This window comes from Polistes dominula, unplaced genomic scaffold (genome assembly GCF_049000335.1).
Source record: "Polistes dominula isolate Pdom_NZ unplaced genomic scaffold, Pdom_raw_medaka contig_37, whole genome shotgun sequence".
Lineage (NCBI taxonomy): Eukaryota > Metazoa > Arthropoda > Insecta > Hymenoptera > Vespidae > Polistes > Polistes dominula.
The window spans coordinates 3,189,969-3,217,041 of NW_028301169.1; the positions used below are offsets into that span (position 1 = coordinate 3,189,969).

The 27,073-nt window shown below is 27.9% G+C and overlaps 5 protein-coding genes across 16 annotated transcripts; 3 read left to right on the plus strand and 2 right to left on the minus strand.

Moving 5' to 3' along the window:
- ca (RCC1 and BTB domain containing protein claret) lies at positions 1-7,973 on the minus strand. 2 transcript variants are annotated; one of them, XM_015327604.2, is made up of 20 exons: positions 7,800-7,971; positions 7,052-7,527; positions 6,484-6,932; positions 6,230-6,408; positions 5,743-6,143; positions 5,480-5,657; positions 5,176-5,387; positions 4,911-5,086; positions 4,703-4,830; positions 4,483-4,617; positions 4,251-4,385; positions 4,040-4,169; positions 3,384-3,946; positions 2,928-3,305; positions 2,522-2,837; positions 2,141-2,433; positions 1,135-2,000; positions 927-1,060; positions 568-746; positions 1-307 (listed from the first exon to the last, which is right to left on the minus strand). In XM_015327604.2, exons 2-20 carry the CDS (start codon positions 7,480-7,482, stop codon positions 44-46), a joined length of 5,547 nt encoding a protein of 1,848 aa, XP_015183090.1. In that variant the 5' UTR covers positions 7,483-7,527; positions 7,800-7,971; the 3' UTR covers positions 1-43. The 2 variants fall into 2 exon arrangements, with proteins under 2 accessions (XP_015183090.1, XP_015183093.1); XM_015327607.2 differs by lacking the exon at positions 1-307 and having other exon boundaries at positions 609-784; positions 7,800-7,973.
- Positions 7,974-8,606: 633 nt separating this feature from the next.
- On the minus strand, positions 8,607-10,829 carry rswl (tRNA methyltransferase roswell). The gene is made up of 3 exons (XM_015327619.2): positions 9,972-10,829; positions 9,024-9,591; positions 8,607-8,960 (listed from the first exon to the last, which is right to left on the minus strand). The coding sequence occupies exons 1-3, from the start codon at positions 10,325-10,327 to the stop codon at positions 8,688-8,690; spliced, it is 1,197 nt and encodes a 398-aa protein (XP_015183105.2). The 5' UTR covers positions 10,328-10,829; the 3' UTR covers positions 8,607-8,687.
- Positions 10,830-10,861: 32 nt separating this feature from the next.
- Fbxl4 (F box and leucine-rich-repeat gene 4) lies at positions 10,862-13,946 on the plus strand. 2 transcript variants are annotated; one of them, XM_015327618.2, is made up of 7 exons: positions 10,863-11,250; positions 11,503-11,596; positions 11,683-12,145; positions 12,239-12,488; positions 12,558-12,918; positions 12,988-13,315; positions 13,393-13,946. In XM_015327618.2, the coding sequence occupies exons 1-7, from the start codon at positions 11,008-11,010 to the stop codon at positions 13,718-13,720; spliced, it is 2,067 nt and encodes a 688-aa protein (XP_015183104.2). In that variant the 5' UTR covers positions 10,863-11,007; the 3' UTR covers positions 13,721-13,946. The 2 variants fall into 2 exon arrangements, with proteins under 2 accessions (XP_089035207.1, XP_015183104.2); XM_089179081.1 differs by having other exon boundaries at positions 10,862-11,250; positions 12,558-13,315.
- A 406-nt stretch (positions 13,947-14,352) lies between these two features.
- On the plus strand, positions 14,353-15,639 carry Arfrp1 (ADP-ribosylation factor related protein 1). The gene is made up of 5 exons (XM_015327553.2): positions 14,353-14,524; positions 14,624-14,794; positions 14,870-14,951; positions 15,078-15,249; positions 15,426-15,639. The coding sequence occupies exons 1-5, from the start codon at positions 14,432-14,434 to the stop codon at positions 15,523-15,525; spliced, it is 618 nt and encodes a 205-aa protein (XP_015183039.1). The 5' UTR covers positions 14,353-14,431; the 3' UTR covers positions 15,526-15,639.
- A 309-nt stretch (positions 15,640-15,948) lies between these two features.
- On the plus strand, positions 15,949-27,046 carry AP-1gamma (adaptor protein complex 1, gamma subunit). Of its 10 annotated transcripts, none has more exons than XM_015327546.2 (16): positions 16,544-17,729; positions 18,796-18,903; positions 19,176-19,237; positions 19,679-19,862; positions 19,947-20,093; positions 20,183-20,498; positions 20,870-20,887; positions 21,553-21,963; positions 22,071-22,301; positions 22,391-22,612; positions 22,686-22,813; positions 22,934-23,180; positions 23,266-23,524; positions 23,615-23,775; positions 23,858-23,950; positions 24,192-27,046. In XM_015327546.2, exons 2-16 carry the CDS (start codon positions 18,884-18,886, stop codon positions 24,291-24,293), a joined length of 2,601 nt encoding a protein of 866 aa, XP_015183032.1. In that variant the 5' UTR covers positions 16,544-17,729; positions 18,796-18,883; the 3' UTR covers positions 24,294-27,046. The 10 variants fall into 10 exon arrangements, with proteins under 10 accessions (XP_089035354.1, XP_015183032.1, XP_015183036.1 ...); XM_015327542.2 differs by having other exon boundaries at positions 16,545-17,729; positions 19,670-19,862; XM_015327543.2 differs by having other exon boundaries at positions 16,545-17,322; positions 19,670-19,862.
- Positions 27,047-27,073: the final 27 nt, after the last annotated feature.

The following is a 27,073-nucleotide window of genomic DNA, read 5'->3' on the forward strand; positions in this document are numbered from 1 at the left end:
TACATTTTTAATATATTTAATTGAAATCTCAGGTACATACGTATTATTTATTATCTTTTTTCACTAGTGCTCTTAATGCTTGTGGAATACATAAAGGGCATAGAATATCTGGGTTTAATGTCTGAGATAACATTTTTCCTAAATATTGTGCCGTACATGGAAGAAGTAATGATTCTGACGTTAGTAATTCAGTTTCCATTGCTGGAATAATGTTTGTTTGGTATAAAGAAAGTGGATAATGATGCCCACAAGTAAATACCATTGAATCTTCCTCCATTGCAAGGAAACTACACACTGCATCTGAATCCTGATAATAATTTTGTATTAGTATAGTTCGTTCAAAATTATAAGAAATATAAAAACGGTATATACAGAATGTATCTAGTAACTATGCCAGATTTAGAAAAACAGAATTGTAGAAGAAAAGATTGAATCTTTTAACAATCACTATAATCAAGTAGTGCGATTTTTTACAGAAGTTCATCGATGAAATAATACAACTATAGTTTTCTGTTACTAGATACATCATATACACCATCATTTACAATATAACAAAATTTATCTTACTTTAATGTGCACAAATGACCTAGGTGCATCATTTTCTGTAGACACTGTGCTAATAATTCCATCTATCATCTCTGCCGAAGTATTATTTCTACTTGAACCAGGATATCCAGTAAGTGGTACTCCATAGTGATCAGCCATTAAAGATGACAAAAGTTTTATATATTCAGGAGTAGGTTGGCCTAAAATATATGTGTTACTTTATTGTGCATAACTATATCTGCAACAATATAGCTTTCAATAGATCACTTATTGTTTTGTAGAATTTATATATAAAATGTAACAATTTTCTTATAATTTATTTATTAATATTCTCACAAAAGTTATATATTATAAATAAAACACATTATATATCAACTTACCTTCATTTATGTGTTGTAATAACATAGAACAAATTTGCAGACAAAATTTAGATGAAAACAAATCTGTCATGTTCATGCTCGTAGACTTTTCATCGTTCTTATTCTCATCGGAATACATTTCCATTGTTTCTTGACTGTGAACAAAATAATATTAAAATAATACATAAAAACATAACACACCACAATTGTATTGGATATTTACACTTACCAAAATAGCAATAATCCAAGAGGATAAAAAATTGTATGTATATTTTCAAACAAAATATTTTCCAAACTTTGAAATGATAAATCATGTTGTATCCAAAATTCAAGCGTATTTTGCAATATGTTGCATTTAACAACATCCGCTTCGTTTTCAACTTCGTGTAAATAAAATTTAAGTACTTTTATAGCTTCATTTATAAGATTATTTTTTTGGAAATGTCTACTTTCTTTAACATTTATAGATTTTTTATAATTTTTGTCTATCTTATCTTCGTTCATTGTCACTTTATTGTCATTATTTGTTATTACACCTATCGGTTTTGAAGATATATCTACAATATCAGATTTCTCATAATCTATGGATAAATTATTTTCAAAAATAGTATGCTCTATCCATTTTTCAGGATCAGGTGTAACAGTATTAGAATCGAAGACATGTTCCGTAATGTCATCTTCACATTTTGGTTCTTTGCATAATTCTTCTGAGCCTCCTTGACAATCAAAAGCATATAAACCTTCTTCAAGAGTTTGTAAACTATTCAAAGATTTACTCGATGATATTTTCATTTTATTTTTCGCTGCATAATCTTCTACAGATTCGATCAAATTTTTCTCAACTTGTTTATTAAAAAGTTCAGTATTTCTTTTCAAATTACAATTAATAGATTGCAATTTTTCCGTTAAAGAAGAAATATCAGATGCATTTTGTTTATCCAACATTACTGCTTCATCAGGATTTTCTACCGTTACAGATTTTAATTGGAAATTCATTGCGCTTAATGCCTTCAATTGGTATGAAAAAGCATCAGAAAAGTTATGCTGTAAAGCAGCCACGTTTGAGCACGCTTGATAATTTTCTAACTCGATGCACTGAAAAAAACAACGCATATATGTAAAAATATAAAAATAAGTAAATATTAATGAAAAATGAAATGTAATATTTATGACTCGTAAAACTGTATATGAAATAAAATAAAATAAAATAAAATAAATAATCGGTATATATTAACCTTTTCCATAATTTTAGTCGAGTCGTATAATCCATTAAAATGTTCAAGTACATAATGAAGCGTCAATTCTGCTGGTGATTTTTCAATAACACTCAAAGGAGAAATAAAACCAGCAAGTGAAGGAATATCATAACTCTGATAAGAAATAATAGGTGCGGGAATATTAGGGACATCTAAAATTATATTAGAAGATTTAAGTACTACGAGCTTTTCATCGGTATCTCGTGTATCTTTGATAGATATTCGGCCTAATTGAGCTCTATTGTTATTACCCCATGCCAAAATGGTACCACCTATAAAAAAGAAAATTTAACAAAGGTATATAATATAATCGAATAGATCTTTTCTCAAAATTACTTAAGATTGAAGCTACATCTTTACCTGGTTGCATAGCAACGGTATAGTCATATCCACAATAAACTCCAATAGATTTAATCGTAGAATTAACTTTTTCCTTGTTGTCAGAATTTTCCATGTGAGTTGATTTTCCTTCTTTTGGATTAGTTATATTTCCATTTTTATCATCTGCTACTGAATCTACTTGAGCAAAAAGTGATGCGTGATTGTAACTCAAAGGTGTGGGAATAGAAACTTCATACTTTGTGCCATTGCCTATTTGTCCATCTATATTGCAACCCCAAGTATATAGTGAACCATCTTTCGTTAAGAGAGCATTATGATGGCACCCAGTTGTTATCTATAAAACATCAGAAATATTATATAATATTTTTTATTTAATATAATATTATACTAATATATAAGAAAATCCAAAAGCCGATTTACAAACCTGTACAATACGTCCTTTAACTAAACTCGTATCTATTACAGAAGGTTTTAAATGTGCCTGAGATTCTTCAAGTAAGCCAACATTAATATTCCTTATGCTTGTACCGTCTAATTGCTTTCGACGTAATAATAGACCAGATGAGATAATCTTTGTTGATAAAACTTGTTTACTACTTTCTTTAGCAGTTTCCTGTATATTTTTATTCGTTGCAGTATCACTTCTTTCTTTTTCAATATTTTTCTCTTGATTATTACTTTGTTTTTCATTAGCTTCTTGCTGTTCCAATATGCGAGTCTTTTTTAATGCTTGTGCTTGCAATTTTAAAACTTTAGGACTTGCGCCCCATATGTACAACTTATTTGTGGTACTAAGTGCCAACTTAAAAAAAGAAATAAATAAGTTTCAACAAACAATTTCAAAAAATTAATTCTAAATTATAATTATTTCATTACTTACATTATGAAAAAAGCTAGTAGCTATCAGAGAAATTTTTTCAGACAATAACACTTTCATAGGTACACAACTTTTAATATTATTACTAGTTCCTAATTGTCCAAATACGTTGCATCCAAAAGAATAAACAATACCTTCATCTGATAAAGCTAATGAATGTGCATGGCCAGCACTAATGTGTTTTATAAATATACCTAATAAAGAGTTAACCAGTGTAGGTATATTACGCTTATCAGTACTTCCATGACCTAATTGGCCATGAACTCCCCAACCCCAAGTAAAAACTCGTCCATCTGCAGTTAATGCCATTGAATGGTATTGCCCAGCTACAGCATCAATAATCATTTCTTGAGCCAAACTAGTTATTAGTTCAGGACTAGAACATTGCAGCACTTTACCGAGTCCTAATTGGCCATATTTACTTGATCCCCAAGCATAAATACCATTATTAGTTACCGCTAAAGTATGACAATGTCCACACGATACACTAAAAACTTCCATTTCCATGTTGCGAAAAAAATTGATTTTATTTGGTAAGGCATATCTTAACACAGAGGACCCAGTACCTAAAAATTATATATACATATATGAAAAAAATTGTAATATTTTAAAATTTGTATAAATCTTTGATTAAAGAATGTATACTACTCTTCTTTTACCTAAACATCCTTGTATAGAACTACCCCATGTGTAAACATCACCATTTCTAATAAGCGCAACATGAGAGAAACCTGCGCTTAAAGATCTTCTTTTGAAATCAATGCTTGAAATACGATTGATGTGTTCTTGCTTTATTAAAAAAAAAAAAGACAAAACTTGATAATATAATTATGATTGAACGATAACATGTTGTAATCAAATATAACATACCTTTCTTGTTCCCATTAATTGGATATTATATCCTAAATTAGAGGTTTGATTTAACAAGACCTTTTTATGAATCAAAGTAAGTAGTATTAACAAAAATGTTTCTATTATTTCTTCCACCAATGTATCAGATTCTGTCTATATATAAAAATATTAAATTAATTAGATATTAAACCTGACATAATGAAAAAAAAAAGAAAACAGAATTATAATATTATTCCATGATTATATTTACATTATTCTCTGCAAGATCTATAGAATCACATTGACTAGATTGAGAACTATAAGAAGTTGTCCTGTGCCGTGCTTTACACTTAACCAATCTGGGTCTTAAGACTGGATTTGTTGGATCATATAAAGTTATTAATCTCTAAACAAGAATATCATAATAAAATGTTATGATGCATATAACGTAAATGTGAGTATAAAGAATAAAATGAAATCAATATTCTTACCTGTAACACAAAAATTTGTAATTCTGAAATACTATTAATGATAAATGAAATATGTTTTCTAGCTAAATTGGGATTTATCAGCATTCCTTGCATCAAGTTTGGTTCACTTAAACATATTAACAAACCATCTGAAATGTGAGTATTATTTTTACAACATGTTATTTGTGAACTTGTTAATTCATTTCATTAAATATAAACATATACCTACATGGCATAGATTTGCTCACATCAAATAAATGTATAGTTCTCATAAGAACATCCAACATTTGTCCGTAAAGACATCTTTGCGTAGCCAAATGGTGTAGAACTTCCCAAAGACAGGTTTGACCTGCTATATTAATAGCTAGAAGTTCATCATAAAATAAATTTGTAGATAAAAAGTATCTGAAAATAATATTAATTATATGAATCAATTAAATTAAATCTGATAATATGAAATGTATTCTATTTTATGTAATCTATTTCATGCTTACAAGAAATCTTTATAAATAGTTTTGGACTGATGTGGTGCAGCTCTTAATGTCATTTCTATGAAAGCAAGAATACATAAATTTGATAAATGTATTCTTGTTGCAGCTGACAATTCACTAATACCAGGAGAAATCAAACAATGTGTTAAACTGCTTAAAAGTTCTGAGGTGTGACCAGCTGATGCAAATTTTAGAATGCTTTTTAATAACCCACACTGTAAGTAATAACAAAATTTATTTTAATTTAGAACAAAATATAATTACAAACATATTAATATTAAATAGTTAATAATAATTTGCTCTGTACCTTGGATAATTTGTAAGCAGCTACGGCACGTGGGAATTCTCTATTTGTAAGTAATATGTCTCCAACGTATTCAAATAATTGTTGTGAATTCATACCAAATATCAAAGCCAATTTTCCTGCTTTATCAAGTTCATTTCTTTTCAAGACTAATTCCATAAAGACAGATAATAATGGTTTCCTAAAAATAAATAAAATATATATTAACGTATAATAGAATATTCGATGATTTAATATAATTTGTTAATGAGAGTATATAGATTTACCTTAGCACAACTCCATATACTGCACAATTTGTTACAATTATACAAGTTTCTACATAAGGTGTCTCAATTTGTATATCTTTCATTTTTGGTGATAATGTATATGAATTTTCAACGTCGTGAGATAATCTCTCGGACGTCATATTTGTAAAATCAATAAATTTATATACAGCATGAATAATTTCTTTGCTATTCTCAAAAGAAAATTGATCAATGATACATCCTGGATTAAACTTGTAATCTCTGTGTGGATTGACCTCAGACATTTGATCAGATAGTACATATAAAGTGTATCGTGTAACATCAGTAACAAAAAATAATCGATGAGTTAATAAAATATTCTCACAAGTTTCAGGTACTTTATGAATAGACAAAGGATTAGCATCAAAATCTGACCCGTGTATCTAGAAACAAAACATAAAAATCATTTTAATTTTATCCTTTTTCTTCTATATACATTATATATAGAATAGTATATAATTATTCTTACGGTTACATGATTGCTTTCAAAATGATAACATGTATATATTTGTTGGCCTTTTTTGTCATATTGTGGCGTAAGAAACGTATCTTTTGACATTTGTTCTGGATTCAATGTACCAACATAATCTTCAGAGCATAAATCAATATTGAGAATTGGTGAATTATTACCTTTATTAGTTCCAGTATCTGTAGAAGTAATAAATGCATATTTTACAAACTTGAATAAGATTTTTATAATTATATATGAAATAAAACAATCACCATGATATCGTGTGTTTTCTCCTAAGTTTTGATTTTTGGTTTCAACTAATTTTTGTCTAAGAATAGCAAGCTTTTCTACAGATAACTGTTTCAGTCCTTGTAATCTAGATCTTGTAGAAGCAAAAGACTTTGTATTTTCATAAATCATTTCATTTGTCGGAGAGTGCGTAAATATTTCTTCATTTTCAAATTGACGAGAACAACTATATGCACGATGTTCCAATAATAAACGCCATTGCTGTTTTGTTTTACATGTTATTAAAAGTGAGATACTATCATTACTTTTTTCTTTACAAATATTTAAACTAATAATATGTCCATTAACATGAGCCGTTCCTACTTGCTGACCATTTTCAAGATTTATTAGAATTACTTCTCCATATTCGTTTCCAACAATACCTATATTTGTTGACGACTTTGTATCTTGCCACCAAATTAGTGCTGTTGGTCTATAAATATACAGATATAATAAAAATCTTACATAAATGAATGATAATAACATTAAGTTTACGTTACCTATATAATTAATAAAAAAAATTAATATATTTAGATAAAATTATTTTCTTACTTGGAATGTGAAGATTGTGTACCAACATACGTAACCATTGTTATATCATCAGTGCGCCATTGTTCGCTGACAGTACAATTTTCATCGACTAATTTTAAAACAGGAATTATGTATAAACAACTATCACTTGTAGTTGCAAGGAGCCAAGACCCGTATGGGTCGAAACAAAAAGCTGTTATTTGTTTATGAGCTCCTTTGAACCAAGGAATTCTTTTTATAATCGGTATGGAAGATATGTCTTTTTTGTAATAAAGTATGATATCAGCATTTCCAGTTGATAGCGCTAAAAATAATCTCTTTTCATATTCACATTGTGCGCTATGCTGTATATCTGATACTTTAATAAAACATTGCAATTTAAATAATCTATGTTCATGGAAATTTACAGTTGCTTGATAGCCTCCGCTAGCTTTATTTTCAGTCATCATCATATAACCCCAAGTAACACACACGTTAAATATATTTTATGATAAAACCTATATAAAAAAAAATAAAACGAAGAATTAGGATTTATGTTTTAGATTATTTCAACTATTCAGTTTAATCTTAATCCTCGAAATAATCAATATAAATTAAAAATAATTAAAATCACTGAATAGATAAAAACAAAGTGTATAAATTTTAAAGATAATTAAAATGTTACGTTATTAATATACTTTACGAAGGAGCATTTTCAATGCAAATCACATATATAAATGTATAATTCTATTGATAAATCTTGATGCATAGACAATAAAATTCAACTAACCAAATTCGTAAAAGATACTTTTATATTTTAACGTTATACAATACGATTTAAAACAAGAATAACTAAGATCACAATCATTTTTATCATATCTTGCTATTTCATGGGGGTAACTTTCTATTAAATTTACCACACACAAACGTCAAAGCTTCAAGGTTATGTTACACTATCTATGAAAATGAAGAGTTGTAGGAAATAGCTTAGCGTCTCCAACAGATTTTAGCTTCCGTCTCTTTCCACTGCATAGGCTGGCGCTGCTAAAATGATACCACTAGGGATCCTATAGGAGGGATGCGCCATGTACATTGCTGGGGGACCGGAACTCGATTTTGCGCGCGAATGATTCAAACATTGAAATAATTATGAAATAATGAATTGCATTAAATACAGAAAAAAAATGAACTATATTTAATGATAATTAAAAATTTATATTAAAATAGAATAGGTTACACGAGAAAATTATTATAAATTCAAGCGGTCCCCCAAAATTTTCAGCCAATGGCACATGAGCTGAATATGAATGGCGCATCCCTCCTACAGGATCCCTAGCTACCACTAGGCTACCACTATCGCTCACTGGTGGTCCCTTTCCTAACTAAGATAATTTTTTTATACGAAATGTGGTCTTGTGAGCTTCTATATACTTCTGTATTCTTTGATTCATTTCAATTAGTATCATTCTATTTTAAAAAGTAATTCGAAAATATAGAATACATTTTTTCATAATTTTGTTCGTATTTTTTAGAAAATTTGAAAAACTGCCTAGTATAAGCATTTTATTAATAAATTTTATAAATAAATAATAATTACTTAAAATAATCAATTTATTTATTTCTTTTATAACTATACAATTAAAAAATTATTATTTATAATTTTTTTATAAATTTGTCTCTATCCATTCTTTGTTCTGGCTGTAATTTTCTCATAAAATTTTTCTCTATCCATTCTTTGTTCTGGCTGTAATTTTCTAATTGGAATATGATTAAATAAAGAAGTCATCCAATCTTTAGTATATTTTATATCTAATAATATAGCTAAAACTTGGTTGAGGGTAAGACATTTGTTACTTCCAGAACCCCAGTTTAAGTATCTATCTAATGGCAGTTTCTCCATACGTAATTTTTCCTTTTTAGCTTTAGCTAAAGAATAAGGTTGAGGAGATGCCTAAAAAAATATAAACAGAAAAATGAAATATTATGAAGAAATTTATATTATAATATATCTTACCTTATCGACCATTGCACCAATAATATAAACTTTATCAGGATCATAATGTGTCATTTCTGTTTTACAATGAGGTGTTAGGTAAACTAATTCGTTTTTATCGAACATATCAAGATAAGAAAGAGGAGTAACATTTGCTGGAAAAGTATCTTCATAAAGATTTGGTACCAGTTTAAGAAGTGTTGTAACTATTTCATTCTCCGGTGCTGCATTACAGAAATAAAGTTCAGCTGGAGTCCTATGCTGACGATTGAAGACTAAAGATAGTACTAATTGTCTAGCACAATTCTTTATTTCAAATGGTGACATGACATTATTGTATCCACAATCGAATACTATCTTTGGTTCAAACCTCGAATATATCGCTGAATTATAGTTTAAATAACTATCTAAGGTTTGGTCATATATTCGCAGGAATAGAGAATTGTGTCCAAGACCATATAATAAACCACTAGGACATACTTTTCTGTATTCTTCCAATTCTGAACGTAATTCTTCTGATTTTTGTTTCCTTTTTTCTTTCAAATTTTCTCTTTTAATTTCATTGCAAAAAAGAAATCGAATATGTTTCCTATAAATATAAACATAATGCTAAATTATAAATTCCAAATAAAATAACTATTAAGGATTAAAAATTAGTTCTATTATACAGGGTGTACTGTTACTGGTGATACAAACAAGCAGGCGGTGATTTTGAACCACTTGAATTGAAACACTTTTCGTAATAATTGGTCAAGTACAAGTGCTCTTCCTGCTTGTTTGTACTACCAGTTATAAGACACCCTATATATACATTTACAATAATATAATTTAATATAAAACATTGTTAATAAAGTACTAAGATTTAATAAATATTTAAAATACTTTATTACATATAATGATAGTTCATTACAATGGAATATTATTTCTTCTTCTCTTATTGGGAAATTTAAATAAAATTTAAAAAATTACCTTTGGTGAGTTTTCGAAGGTGAGTTCAATAAATATATATAATCTTTTGGTCGAATGACTTTGGGAACATTTTCGCTCATTTCTCGCATATATTCTATTTCATATTGTAACAATTTATACGCTTTACTGTATGCAGGATTTTCTAATAGTTTATCTAATTCTTTTTGATGAAATTCATCTATTTCTTCTTTCGACTTTATTTGCACAGTTTGACACAAGTTACGTCTTATAAAATCACTTATTTGAATTCCATTAAGGTTAAAACATGTTTTATTTATCGTATTAAATGAAAATGATAAAGTAGATTGTAATTTTTGAAATAAAAACATACTATGCCTAAGACCGTAATTAAACATTTTGTATTTAATTATTTTAACTTATTTTTAATTGTTTATTTCTTAACACTGAAATAAAGTCCAAACTATTAAATTGCTATTCATAATATCGATGCGTGCACTAAACTGTTAAGTCATAGAATAAATATATAAAACTAGTGGTTCAACATTCAATTGAAAATTTGTCCATCAAAAGCAGATACTGTAGAAATCTTCATTACCGATATTATTTAATTTAATACCTTATTTAATACAAATATTCATAAATGTTTTTTGACTTAAAACTTAGTATATGTAAATGCATATATTTTTGTTATATTTATATACTTGTGAATTATAATGAAATGAAGGGATACAATAATTGTTCTTCCCAGTCATTACCATCTGTCGGAACGAAAGCAATATTATCCTATAAGATTTAAGAATGAACTGAAACTTTAACTTGATGAAGACTGTTTACGTCAACACTTGTATATACTGTCATCATAATATTTAAATGAGCTTTTTTTTAGTAAATCGTGTGGTAGATCGGAGGTAGAAACACAGGAGAACGAACGATAGTAATTACAGCGCATTACACGTCATAGGGATCCTATAGGATCCCTAACACCTTAGTAATTACAGCGCACTCTGGACTAAAACTTTATTTGGTGGACACTTTTTATTTAGAGCGTTTGTTCTTCTGTGTTTGTATCTCCGTCATGATGGAATTCTACCGATTATGTGAAGACGCAGCTGCATTTGATATTGTATCAACAAATAACAAAAAATTTTCTGAACCAGATAATAAAAAAATCATTTTTCTTGAACAATTTGTTGACCGTGTACGTAGCTTCAGTTCTCAGTATGGGCATGATTCCAGTATTTCCTACACAGCATACAATCTTACTGGATCCCCCAGTAAATTTCCTGATTATGGAGATTTTCCACAAGCCTTTGTTATGGTATGTATAATTAACCCCTTAAGGAACAATTTTGTTATAAAAAAGTTGGCAAAAAAAAATCAGTTTTAGCTCAACGTAATACAACGCCGCTCGAGTTAACTCGAGTTTGCTACTTAAGAGGTTAAACATCTTCATCGTGTTTTAATGTTATTGAAAATCTGTGAACTTTATAGTTACTGTAATGATTATGTTTCTTGTCAGTGATGCTAAATTTACTTTGATTTGATCCAAGGTAATTAATAATAATTTTAGAGAACATATGGACCATGGTGGAATAAAGCACCTTCAAGGTTAGAGGATTACATGATACAAAATAATGGCAGTGTAATTAGCCAAGATTACATTGGTATGTAATGCATGATAAAAGAAAGATTAGATATTTGTATATGTGATGCTTAGATTATAAAGTAATATAATTTTTCTTATATGAAGATCTTCAGTATAGACAAGATGTATATCCTATTCGAATATCAATATATGAAACCTATAATCCTGGCAGCGTGATTGGTATATGGGTACAAGAACCTTACAAAAAACAATGGTTTCAATTATGGAGTGGACCCCCACAATTTGTACCTGAGAGAGCACGCATATTTTCACCACCTTTAAAAACATGTCATTTTAAAACAAGAAGGGTTAGAATAGAATTTAATCATGATTTATTAGATTACTATACGGAATTGGATGCTGTATTGCTCATTGGAACATCTGAATTGATAGTGCCTCGCGATCATATTACCTACCATCAAAATTTAAGTAATTTGTTACAAGAATTAGGCGGTAATAAATATAATAATGAAGATATATATAACTTAACTCCTAATATAAAAACAGCAAATCAAGATTTGTCTATCATTAAAAAAATGTTTTATAAATACTGCATTCTTTATAACAGGTAAAAATATATTTGTTTTTATATAATAATATTATTTTTTCTTAAGAACTATGAAGTATACTTTTATATTTATATATTTATATACATTTACAGCCAAATAATGAATAATATATCTAATGGAAACTTAGTTACTACATTAGGACAGCACTGCCATTCTGTACCACCCCTCGAAGAAGCATTTAAAAATTTCCAAGAATTTTTGCAAAAAGAATTTCCTAAATTTAAACGAGATCTTTCTTCATCCTCTTCAATATGTAGGATATCTTCAACAAATGACAAGGACGTATTCTCAATTTTAAACAACGATGATAATCGATCGTGCGGCAGTTTTTCTGCACTTCCGGTAAAGTATTTGATCTCTATATTATATTTTTTATATCTTTGCTTATATATTTATTATATTGATTTACAGGATGAAACGATTTTTAAAATTTTTAAATATTTAGATTTAAAGACACTCTGTCGTTTATGCAGAGTAAACCGACACTTAAGTAATATAGCAAAAGATGCTCTTTTATATACAAGTCTGAATTTAAAGCCATATTGGGACTGCTTGGATAATAATGCATTAAATTATTTGATACCAAGATGTCAATATTTACAACGTTTAGATTTATCATGGTGTGGTAATTACAATATGATTAATAGCAAAGATTTTGTCAATTTTATTCGTTCTTGTGGTAAGCTTTTAACACATCTACGTTTAAATTGCTGTAGCTATATGAATGATAATGCAATGCTTGTAGTTACAAGAGTTTGTACAAATTTAAAAGGTATGTTTTCAAATCCTTCAATGCATACATTACTTGTATATCATAAATCTTATTTAAATTATTTTTTAGAATTATGTTTACGTAATTGTTTCCGTATTACAAATTATGGATTTTCAAAGATAGAGAGACTACGGTGCCTTGAACGCCTAGAACTAAATGGAGACATTACGGAAACTTGTATTTTGTGTTCAATTTTAAGGAAAAATCCTCAAATGAAACATTTAAATTTAGCAGGAATACGTGAACGTTTAAATATGGATGAAATAGCTATTGAGTTAGGAAACTCTTGTCCAAAATTAGAAAGTGTAGACTTTTGGAAAACACAAACTCTTACGCCAAATGGTGTAAGAGCTCTTGCTCGATGTGTTAATCTTCGAGAAGTAGATTTTGGTTGGTGGTATGTATCATTGCATTAAACTTTATTTAATTACTAGGAAAAACTAATAACAATATGATTATGTGTTATGCTTATAGTAATGGAATGGGCGCTCCAGGTGATTCATTAAGGGAATTATTGTCTTCTTGTCGTTATTTAGAAAAAGTATTTTTGACAGCATTAAGAGGATTAACGGATAGAGATTTAGAACCATTGTTACTTTGTCAACGTTTGCAGCAATTAGATTTGTTAGGGGCACGTTCTCTTACTCCTGAAATGTGCTATGGATTTTTATTATGGTGTCCTAAATTGGAAATGATCGATCTCAGTTTTTGCGAAGGTATCAGTGATTCGCAAATTCAAGAATGGCAACGGAAGTATCCACATATATCATTTAAAAGAAACATTTTCACGCTAAGGAACTGATTTACTATAAAGTATTTTTATACGCTCTAAGTCTTATTTCTTATTGGTTATGAACCAATTCATAAAGTTAGATATTTCTGAGTATATATAAGACTGGAATTCATTAAAAAAATAACATTATAACTATTATGTAAATAAATTGATTCTTTATAGAGGAATTGAAAACAGATATTGTATAGTAAATTTGTATACATTTAACATTTGTATAAAATAATATACAAAAAGATACAGTTTTTTTCAATAACACACATATAAAAACTTTCTTTTATATATAATTATAAATAAGATATTTAATATAGTTATTTATATATAATTATTATATTTATAGTAAATTATGTGAAAACTACTATTTACTATTTGTCCAAAAAATTCATATTTTTAATGTAGTGAAAAAGTTAATCAATCGATTAATTGATTTCTTGGATTTTTTTTGTAAAATTGATTCATTTATGTTATTTTTTAAATACTTATTATGCTATTATTTTGATCATTTATTAATTATCTAGTGATATGTAAAGACGTCTTTCTCTTATATCTTCGTAGTGATTGGTTGTTCATATATTTCAAGAATTACCGTATAGTCACTAATCGATTAGTTTGGAACTATCGAAACGATCCTATTGTCAAGTTCGATAAGTTACTATAATATATGTCAAATATAAACAACATGAAACGTATAGGTTAAACGTGAGTTTATTCAAATATTTTGAAATGTACACGCTTTTACACGGCTTGTATAAGTACTTAGTACAGAAGGATGAATATTTTATATTAATACTAGGACTTGACAATGCAGGAAAAACTGTGCGTGTAGAACGACAAATTTTTTAAGGTTATACGTCACTACGTCTTCTAGTTAAATTATATATTATGTTTATTTTTTTTTATTTTTTTATTTTTTAGACGTATTTAGAAGCGGCTAAAACTAAATTTACAAAAAATTATAAAGGTATGAATCCAAGTAAAATCACAACAACTGTTGGATTGAATATTGGAAAAATTGATATCGCTGGAATACGTTTTAATTTTTGGGATCTTGGAGGACAAGAAGAACTTCAATCCTTATGGGATAAAGTATATAATCAGTAATTTCATCTTGTAAGTTATAGACACAATGTTTATTTATAGCATGGTTATTTAATTACACAGTATTATGCTGAATCCCATGCAGTCATTTATATCGTTGATTCATCAGACCGTGATAGGATACCGGATTCTAAAGAAACATTTGGTAATTTTTTGATGTATATAATATCTTACAGATATATCATATATATTATTATAGTAGAATAATATTTTTTTATTATCGTGCTAAAATTTTTTATGGGAATGATTGCGTTATTATTTGACATTATAGATAGGGTAATATCATCTGAACATTTGAGAGGAGTACCCCTCTTAGTTTTAGCCAATAAACAGGATATTCCAGACTGCATGGGGGTTAGAGAAGTCAAACCGATATTTAATCAAAATGCACACCTAATTGGACGAAGAGATTGTATGGTAATGCCTGTATCAGCTATTAATGGGTATGCTCAAGTTATTTTCTATTAGATTTTTTTGTTTTTCTACATTATTTTGTTATCTTTTATTTTCTATGAAAAATATATTACCTATAGAATTGTATAAAAAATAATAAAATTCATAAATTCTTTCTATTCATAATCTTAATAATATAAAATAATTAAAAAATTTAATGATAAAGTGATGGCGTAGACGAAGGAATTCATTGGCTTGTGGACTGTGTAAAAAGAAATAGTGATGTTCGACCTCCCCGAAATCAAGACGACAGTTGTTTATCATAATTAAAACATTCCTGTTTAATTATTAACTATATATCGTTGACAATATTATAGAAATTTTTGTTCCATATATATGTTATGTTTATATAAATAAAATACAGTCTTTTTAAAAATATAGATTAATCTTTTAACTACAATAACAATGTCTTAATCAATAAAAAAATACTTATCAACTTTGTTTAATTAATTCCAATTCATTCATAACTAATAATATAATGAAATTAATAGTCATTTCTAAAGAATATCCAAATGACTAACATGGTTGTTACTGATATAGAGATAATAATGGAGATAAGAGATAATGCCAACACTTCTCTCGGTGTTGTATTATAATGGCGATAAAAGTGTTCAAAAGTGGTTGTGCAGCTGTACCTTGTATGATATATAAGTAATATTTTAGTGTCTCATCAATTAGAAAAGTTTGTATTTTTTACTTTTATCATGTGGCCTTATTACGAGACCGAAGACTGGAGTGTTTTACCTCCTGAATTCAATCGAAGGTACGTTTGTTTATATTATCGTGCTATTGATCTACATAAATTTGATTCTTAAAAAATTCACGTTATATATATTGCGTTCTAAATTTTATATATATATGTATACCTAAGTATACACAGTTAAATAAAAATACTTAAAAATATAAAAAGTATTATTAAAAAAATATTATATTTTATTATACATTCAATTCCAAACAAAATTTAATATAATATATTCTAATAAAAAATATTTATGTATGTTTAAGAAGTATAAATATATATACGGTTAAATAAACAAATGTAAAAATGTAAAAAATAATATTACATTTTATTACACATTCACATTAAGGTTTAATGAAATTTTAATAAAAAGTAATTGACATTCAAAAAGCATTATAATTAATTTTTCATTAAGAAAATATATATTTAATGTTAATACAATTATGTGAATAATTATCGATTAAATTACACAATCGTAGTATAGTTATCTCTTCTTTAAATAAAATACACGTTTGTATAAAATATTTAAAAAAAAAAAGAACAAATATATAAATAATGTATATCCACGTACGATTGTGCAATGACACTTATACAATCGCAAAATACAATCGATAATAAATTATTTGAAAATTCTGTTCGATACATGAAAAATAAGATAATTATAAAAGCTAATTATCTTATCACGAAAAAGAATGAATCAACCGAGTATAGACATTAAAATATATCAATTTTTGACGGATTGATTATTTTCGAATCATGCTGTTGTATCCACATAGTAATCGTATAATATGGGTTACACGTGTAAGTAAGACAAAACAATTATGATGAAGATTTAAAAGTGATAATTTAAAAAATTAACACACGTAAAAAAAAGAAAATAATAATAGAAAAGAATAATAGAAAAGAAGAGTAAAGTAATTGAGATAACAGTATCGTTGATTTAAGACAATTGTCTGTAAAAATAACGTCAACGAATATTGTCAGATGACGTTGCGTTTGACACGCAATCAAAAGAGACAAATATAGAGTCTATATTAAAAGGGGAGAGATGAACGTATGTGGTATGGTATATAGATGACAAGTGATCCGCCATTTTGATTCTCCTCATACGATAGAGCGCGCGTAGTGCGGACGATTTTTCGTCGTGTGCTCTACAGGCTGCTCGCTTGTAGAGACGTTCATGTAATTACGATTATGAACGATTATTTACGGACCTGTATTATAAACTAAATTAAAGAGATTTGTTTATCGTAAAGGAAACTTTGTGTTAGAATTTACGATATAACTGTTAAGTGAGAATAATCGTGTACGGTGGTGATTACAAGTAAGAGAAAAAAAGATAGAGAGAGAGAGAGAGAGAAAGAGAAATAAAGAAAGAGAGTGAGGAAGCAAGATAGAGGTAGAAGTAGCATAGAAAGAAAAAGAAAGAAAGAGAGAGAGAGAGAGAGAGAGAAAGAAAGGAAGAAAGAAAGAAAGAAAGAAAGAGAAAGAAAATCAGGCGCGGCGCACTGTGTGCGAAGTATATGCGAGGGCGCCCGATTCGTGATACCCTACCTGGGAGGCGAGGCATTTCTCTCGCCGTTTTCTCATATACGGAGTTTGCTGCGTGTCAAGAAAAGTGGCCGACACGATAGAAAATTCGAGGACGCGCGGCATTGTGTCATTTCGTTATTGTACGATTCTCGATCGTCCCCGTGAGAGAACTTCTTTCCACAGTTCAACGTCGATCGGGTATCGTTTATGACAGTTTCTTTTAAGGGGTGGGGGGGACAAGAAAGATTTTTTCTGTGTGTATGTGTGTGATGTGTCTGTTGTGTGTGTGCGAGAGAGAAAGAGAGAGCTTGGATGGATAGATAACTACACATAAAGAAAGAGTAAGAAAGAGAGTTTGAGCAAGTTAACCCTTTACCTTCGATGCAGCCCTTAATAAACGCGAAGAGTAGGCTTTTTATGTAACCGGTTTCTAAGCACACGTTTTGCAATATGCTGCCAAGTTTTGCGTCGAGCATGCTTTCGTGGTCAATAGACACGTGAAATTGCGATCGAATAACGTTCAAGGACTCACGGTAGATTCCAACGAGTAACGCGTTTCATTCTTTATTTTAATAGATTATTTTTCTTCTCGTTTGCTTATACATTAAACCAGTTTATCTTTTGTTTACGATACACTTGTCACTTTAAATTCTACTATGTAATGTTGGATTTTAAAATCGACTTTTTTTCTTCTTATCTATTTACTTATGTATCTTTTTACAATGTGACAGTGTTATGAAGTCCGTTTGAAGATGATCATTTTGATCTTTTAAGATTTAAAAAATATTTTTAAATTAGGATCTTATAAATTGTCTATTTTAATAATTAAACAAGTTTGTTTCATGTATTATTTTTTTGTATCATGTGACTAAATCACAATGTCACATGGAAAGATGTTAATGGAAAGAAATGTTGATTCTTTATTGATAGATTTTCTGTGCGCTGCTTATTGTATAACTTCTATATATATTATAATTTTAGTCGTATATGATTTCAAATTGTTATCACATTATAGTTTTAAATGAATGGATTATATGTATATGATTGCGAGAGTTTTAACGGTAATGATTTGACGATGTTTTGTATGCGTAAACTAATGGTTTCTTTTTATATCATTCATGTTTATCTTATAATTTGAATGGGTTGCTGTTAGGCAGTTTGATTTTGGTTGTGCTTGTGATTTTATATTTATTAATATTTCTTTTTAATTAAAAATATTTAATGGTTGTCATGATCCGTAATATAACTATCGTGTGTCTAATAGGAGGAGAGCAACGTGTTCCCTAATCATCACCAATTCATTTTTACTAGTGACGTCTATCGATTAAATTTCAAAACCAGCCTGTGAAACCATGAATGCCTCAGAACATGGGTAACGTTCTATTCCTAAATTTTTGATAAATGATAAATGATAGATACTTTTAAGAGATTATTAAGTATTTTGCTTTATAATTTAATATATATAATTGGCAATGTCTTTTGTTATACTTGATTCATTATAAATATCGAAAGTTGTTTTTAAAAGACATTAAGAGATGGGCTTGTTCTTGAAATTAAATATATGAGTACAAGTGTCATTGCATAAACAGAAAGTGGACAGTAACATTTGTGTGCATATAGTAGGTTGAGTGTGTATTCTTTCAGGTTTAACCCAGCCTTTAACATGGCTTCCATAAAACAAGCTTTCAATGAGGCAGTAGAAAGAGGTAAGTATTATGTTTATATTTACAATGCCTAAGTATATGCATTCTATTTCAAGTATTAACTTTATATTTTGCTTATAAGAGCAAGCTTTTTTAAGTCATACATTTTTTAATAAGCTATAATTGCTTTGCAAATGAAAATATATGATTTTTTAAATTATTTTTTTTTATTATGTTTGTATATATTTTTTACATTTATAATTTTATGATTTAGATATACATATATATGCATAACATAGAGTACCTTATATTGTTTTCTTATCCTTATGGGTATACATTCTTTTTTATATATATTTAATATATTATAAATGCTTTTTATATGCAATATATGCTTATTCATTGTGGTATCTCATGAGAATGACTATCATCATTGCACTTTAACTCATCATAGAGCTGCTAACACAATGCACTGATGTCACATCTGTAATTTAAAAGTCTCAACAGTTAGAATGCCGGCACCAACAAGATTGAGAGACTTGATCAGACAAATAAGAGCAGCTCGGACAGCGGCAGAAGAAAGGACAGTAGTAAACAAGGAATGTGCTTATATTCGTTCAACATTTAGAGAAGAGGACAGTGTTTGGAGATGCCGTAACATCGCTAAACTTTTGTACATTCACATGCTTGGGTCAGTAATAAACATTTGTTTCATAACTTTTTCCTTGTAGTAATTATTTATAATTTCAGTAACATTACCAATTATACTTTTTAGATATCCAGCACATTTTGGACAATTAGAATGTTTGAAACTTATTGCATCATCCAGGTTTACAGATAAACGTATAGGCTATTTGGGAGCAATGTTACTATTAGATGAACGACAAGATGTTCATTTATTAATAACAAATTGTTTAAAAACGTGAGAATTTTCAAACTGAAATAAGACATATTATAATTATATTTAAAATGATAATAAATGTTACTAACTATTAATTTTTCAACATATAGCGACTTAAATAGTCCTACACAATTTGTAATTGGTCTGGCCCTTTGTACCTTGGGTGCTATTGCATCGCCAGAAATGGCAAGGGACCTTGCTTCTGAAGTTGAAAGACTGATGAAATCACCGAACGCATATATTAGAAAAAAAGCTGCGTTATGCGCTTTTAGAATTATTAGACGTGTACCAGAATTAATGGAGATGTTCTTACCCGCTACTCGAAGTTTAATTACAGAAAAAAACCATGGAGTGTTAATAACTGGTGTTACTCTTATTACTGAAATGTGTGAGAATAGCATTGATACATTGAATCATTTCAAGAAGGTATGTTTATCTTTCTAAATACAAATATATTTTAGATAGCACATAGAAATATAATGTAGTATAAATGAACAAAGAAGTAACAATAAGTCAATTGTTTAGATACACTTTAGAAAATTAAATATTTTTTTATATATCAACCATTAATAAATGTTGTGAGTAAAATTCACATACAATTTTTTAATGAAAATGCTTTAAAAATGGAAAAGAATGCAGTCTCATGATAACAAAAATTATATCAATAACTTCATTATATTTAAAAATAATAAACTTTATTCTTTTGTTATTTTATATATATATGTATGAATGAAATTTTCCAAATTGCTTTTGTATATTATAATCTCATAATATAAATATGGTTTTATTTTCTTCAGGAATGCGGCCATCGAGAGGTAAAAGCCATATAAGTGTTTAATGTATATTTGCATGTTATGCTTCATACATAGACTTCATTCTTTTCTTTTACTTTACATGGGATTACAATTATGAATTAAATGGTTAAGGTTCTCTGTTATGCTGCTTGCAATTATACTATTAATAATTGTAAATCTATCTATAGTCAACAAATCTAAATATGTTTCATTATTATTCCAAATATTTGTTCTTCATTATTTTCTGAATGAAGCTTTAGGTACACATGTATTTTGTTATCTGCTTTCTAAATATACATTTAATCTTTAGCTGGTTAAGGTGGTGCAGAAAAATTATAGCTGTATCATTCTGGATGTACAATCTCTTTCAGTATCAAAAATGTGATATTTAGTTTAAGAATTTATTTCAGTATTCTGGTTGGAAGTTAAACATAAGGATTTATGTATCCATATGTCTTTACGTATCAATAAGAGCATGTTATAAAATTACTGTTAAAATAATTTCCTTTATATATAATATTATACTATATTTATTATTGTTCTATTTTATTCTTTATAAGCATTAACAATTACAAACAAGTATCTCTACTATATTCTTCTACTTACATCTTTTCTTTAATATGCTTTATTGTTTTGTTTTATTAAGAATAAGTTTTGATGTTTAAATAATTATACTATTATTTCAGATTGTGCCAAATCTAGTAAGAATTCTGAAAAATTTAGTACTAGCTGGATATTCTCCTGAGCATGACGTAGCCGGAGTATCTGATCCATTTTTGCAAGTGAAGATTTTACGTCTTCTTAGAATTTTGGGACGTAACGACGTAGATGCATCTGAGGCAATGAATGATATTCTTGCACAAGTTGCTACAAATACAGAAACAAGTAAAAATGTTGGTAATACAATATTATACGAAACTGTTCTTTCAATAATGGATATTAAATCCGAAAGTGGACTTAGAGTATTGGCAGTTAATATCCTAGGGCGATTTTTATTAAATAATGACAAAAATATTCGTTACGTTGCGTTAAATACATTATTGAAAACAGTTTATGTGGATACGAGTGCAGTTCAGAGGCATCGTTCAACAATATTGGTAAGATCTTTAAACGATTGATAAAATTAAAAAAAGAAGAAACAATCTTTTTTTTTTGGTAATATTTTTTCTCACGTATTTCCTTTTTTCTTTTTTTTTTATTACAGGAGTGTTTAAAAGATCCAGATGTATCAATACGAAGGAGAGCAATGGAACTAAGTTTTGCACTTGTTAATTCAAGTAATATTAGAAATATGATGAAAGAATTACTACTCTTTTTAGAACGAGCAGATCCTGAATTTAAAGCTCAATGCAGTAGCAACATAGTAATGTCTGCAGAAAGATTTGCACCGAATAAACGTTGGCATCTGGAAACATTATTTAAAGTCCTTGTTGCTGTGCGTACACTGTAATAATAATGACTTTATTTATAGATTATAGAAAATAACGTAATTGAATAGTTATTAATCTTATCCTTATTTATCAGGCTGGCAATTATGTACGAGATGACGTAGTAGCTTGCACAATTCAATTAATCTCAGAAACCCAATCGCAACAAGGCTATGCAGTTAGTGCACTATGGCGTGCATTAGAAAAGGATACATCTGATAAACAACCATTGGCTCAAGTAGCAACGTGGTGTATCGGAGAGTATGGTGATCTTTTACTGTACGGTCCACCATTGGAAGATGCAGATGCACCAATAAATGTTAGTTGGATATCATCTGTATATTTGATACATTCAAAATTGTCTCATACTGATTGATTTTTCTATATTTTAGTTAACAGAAGATGAAGTTATTGATGTTTATCAAAGATTATTATGGAGTCCACAAAACACAGTTGTTACAAAACAATATACTTTGTTATCCCTTACAAAATTAAGTACAAGATTTCAAAAAGGAAATGAGTAAGTACCATCATTCCATTTGAAAAAATGATAAAGTTTTTATTCTATTTATATAATTCAGATAAATTTTAAAAGTATTTATATACCTTAAGTTATATATTTTATTTTGTTATTTTACAGAAAAATTCGACAAATTATAGACACGTTTGGTAGTAATTTGCATATTGAATTACAACAACGGGGCATTGAATTTTCACAATTATTTAGAAAATACGATCATTTACGACCTGCTTTACTTGAAAGAATGCCTCCAATGGAGACTGCAAGACCACAAGCAAATGGTATTATTGGTATGGTGAATGGTGAACCGGAACAAGAAGATGAAAAATCAACAGTATTAGAAACATCTGTTACCTCGTCTGATTCAGTATGTATCAAATTAATACTATATAAATATAAATAAAATGTGTTAATTGATGGTTGGTAAAAATGTATTTATTTATCTTTGACAGAGTGCACTTTTGGATTTGCTTGGAAGTACCGATGTTGGAATGACAATGTCAACAGTAACAACTAAAAATCCACCTCCCCCCACAACAAGTATAAATAACAACGATCTTTTAGATTTACTTGGTAGTTTGGATATGAATACAGGAGCACCACCATTAGTACTTCCTCAACAATCACAATCAACAACACAAATGTTTAATCCTACGAGTACAACAAACTTTTTGGTAGATGGCCTACTTAATAATTCTTCAATTCCAATTGGTTTGTATTTGTATTATACAAAGAAATACTATTATCCATGATTATAATGTTAATGATTATTTAAATTAAATTTTTAATTTATAATTATAGAAATTCCAAGCATGATTGTTTTGGATAAATCTGGACTTAAAATAACTTTTAAAATGGAGAGACCGCCAGATATTACAGATTTATTAATTATAAATATGACGGCACATAATTCTACGAATAGTGCATTAAGTGAATTTTTATTTCAAGCTGCAGTTCCTAGGGTATACAATTTAATATACATATATTTTTATTCATATACATATGTGTATAATAACTAATGAACAAATATTCTACACGTTTTAGACATTCCAATTACAAATGCTGCCACCATCAAGTACAGTTATTCCTCCATCAGGTGAAGTGACTCAAGTGATAAGAGTTACAAATATCAATAACGTGAGTTGCACTTTTTTATATTTACAAATACCAGTTATTTCATGAACATTTAAACTGCCTAAAACCGTATTAAATTGCCTATTCCATAAATAAAAATATACATTAATTTTTTCAAAATTATTAAATGTGCTTATTAAAGTATCTATAAAATAGGCTATTTTCTATAAAATTATATCCATTAGTTATATATATATATATATATTTGACAATAATTTTGTTAAAACTTATTTTGTGTAATTAGGTACCACTAAGAATGAGACTACGAATTTCTTATACTGGATCAGCAGGGCCAATTTTAGAACAAACAGAAGTAAATAATTTTCCTTCATTGGTATCACAGTGACATTCTACAATACAAAAAACAATTGTACATATGCCTGCCTAATAACTAATTAAGTCTGATTATAGACCATATACAACCTCACTTTCTTTTTGAGATAAAGTGAAAATATGTGTTGACAAAAAAAATGTACCAAACATTTTTGTTTTTTTATTCATTGAATGATTGATAAACATCATCAGCACGTGTAGTGCGAATAGTGTTTATTTTATGGCATGTGCATATCGATATTAGTATTTCTTATTGAAAAAGGACATCCCCACCTGCTCACAGGCACAAACCTGTGTTCAATACTAAGCAATATCATAATTATTTTACTTATGTACAGATTACTTATGTATATTACACATTATTAGATATTGTTCGAAATTGTATGTAATATTCTAAAGTTTTCTTTTCATTAAGTATTTTAAAGTATATCACTGGTAGAAAGTTGTTTTGAATCGAGATAACATATTGTTTTTGTTCAAACATATTTGTTTCTGTTCTATTGTTGATATGCATGCATCATATACTTGTAGATAATAATCAAAGTAAAAAGAAAAAAAAGAAAAGAAAAAAAAATAATGCTTGTTTGAGCAGGTGATAACAATATTAATTTCGACATTTTACAAAAAAACGTCAAGCATAATTGGTAATTAAATGAATAAAGCGGTAAACATGATGAAAAATAATGTAAAATATCATTCATATTATGGTGCATGTCTATAAAGAAAAAAAAAGGAAAAAAAAAGAAGTAATTATAATAATAAATATATCATTGTAAATATTTTCTCTACCAGGACATTATAAGGTAGGAAAATAATATTGGATACAACACTACTCCGTTAATTTGTCAAATTAATGATATTATTGTCTCTTCATTTAATTTCCATATATTAAAATATTGGATAAACATAATAGAATCTCTCCAATCTATCTCTTTAATAGTATGGATGAATTATGATTGTTCTTAAAAGTGTTGTTGTCCTGTTATTATATAATGAACAATTAATCCTTGCTGTAATAATTGATCTTTTCTACTATATTTGTAACAAATGAGAAAAAATTCGATTGCCTTGTAAATAATAGATAGGTGCAGTCATATAGAAGTGATGAAGGTTCTTATACAGATGAGATACAAAATGGAATTCTTACAAAATATAAAAATAATACAATTACTAGGATTATATTATATAGTATTAATTTTTTGATTATTTTATTTAAAACAAAAAACTTTCGTTGCGATTATTTACATACACGTTGTTGAATATGTGCATTATAATATCCCTCATTTGCTATAATAACGTCAAGGGTGCAGTGTTTATACAAATTCAGAAATGTATTAAAAATATATAGTAACATTAGAGGGCTGAATTCTGGATGTTATATCAAATTGATTTTGATTGCAAATATTTCATTACTCTGTATCAGGAGGAGAAGGGAATAAGTTTTATTAAAATAATACTATCATAATTTACAAGAACTTGAAAAAATTCTTAATCATTGACAATTAAACTAATAAAGTTATATCAAAAATTGGATTTATTATTACACAAAAAAAAACTGTAATTAATACTTAAACAGTGATTAGTAGAATGTGAGGAATTGATGACGGTATATAAGAAGCTTTTTATATGTTTTAAATATGTAATATAACTTTTCAAAATATAATTCAAAATTAATCATGCTCCTCGTGTATGATAGAAAAATTAGATCGCACTATTAAAATTTGTTAAGTATAATTCATTTTAAGTTTGCTTTTTAAAATTATAATGTAATTTAAGAATTCGTTTGTCAATATGTCACGAAATTAGATGACAACTGAAAAAATGATGAAAAATCTGTTTATACTTTTGCACAAAACAAACATTACATTCCTTATCTAATTTATTCAAATTGTGTAAAGTTTTAGAAATTTGTAATTTTAACAAAACTGGTTATTTATCGATGTCTTCAAAGAACGTGTGAAGAAAATTAATCTATTCAAGTAATTTTAAAAGGGGTCTAATTTTTATTTTTTTATCTGTATAAAACTATGCTTGCTATAAAAATAAAATGTGCAAGAGGTCTATAAAAATGTATAATACATACTTAGGAAAATGGCAGTGTGACAGACAAAAATAATTTCGTACGTTGGAAAGATTATTTTTCAGTCTTTTATACAATGTAAACTAACAGAAGAATAATGTACTTAATTTTATTAAATTAAATCTAATATTAGTATGTTACAATTTATAGTTTTGTAAGTTTAATAGGCTTAATATATATGGTTAACACAAAAATTTAGCACATCCTTAGTTGATTTTTAGTAGAATTAGGCTTTTTTGATCATGCCAGATTTTCATTAACATTATGAAATATTGTTAGATATGTTATTAGTATAATTGTACGCGCATTTTAGCTCCGTCCCTTTATATGTTGTGCGATATGAATGTTTGGAGTGCGAAAGCAGAACAGGTGGGTGTGTTTCTGAGTGGCCTTGTCCTAAAGTCTGTGACACAGTATCAGCCCTTCAGTGGGGTGTGCTCTGCCTACTTGTTCTCTATGCTATATTAGTTTTATAAATATGATTATAAATAAATATAAATATGAATATAAATATATAAATATAAATATAAATAAATAAATATATATATATATATATACATATATTCTAATATATGTATATATATATATATATGAATCAATTGTGAAGATATTGAGTAATGATAAAGATGCTGTATATATACTTTCTAGCAAATCAAGGTGTGAAAATAAAATGTATTTTTATTCCATTAAGTCTTTAAAATATACGTCTTGTA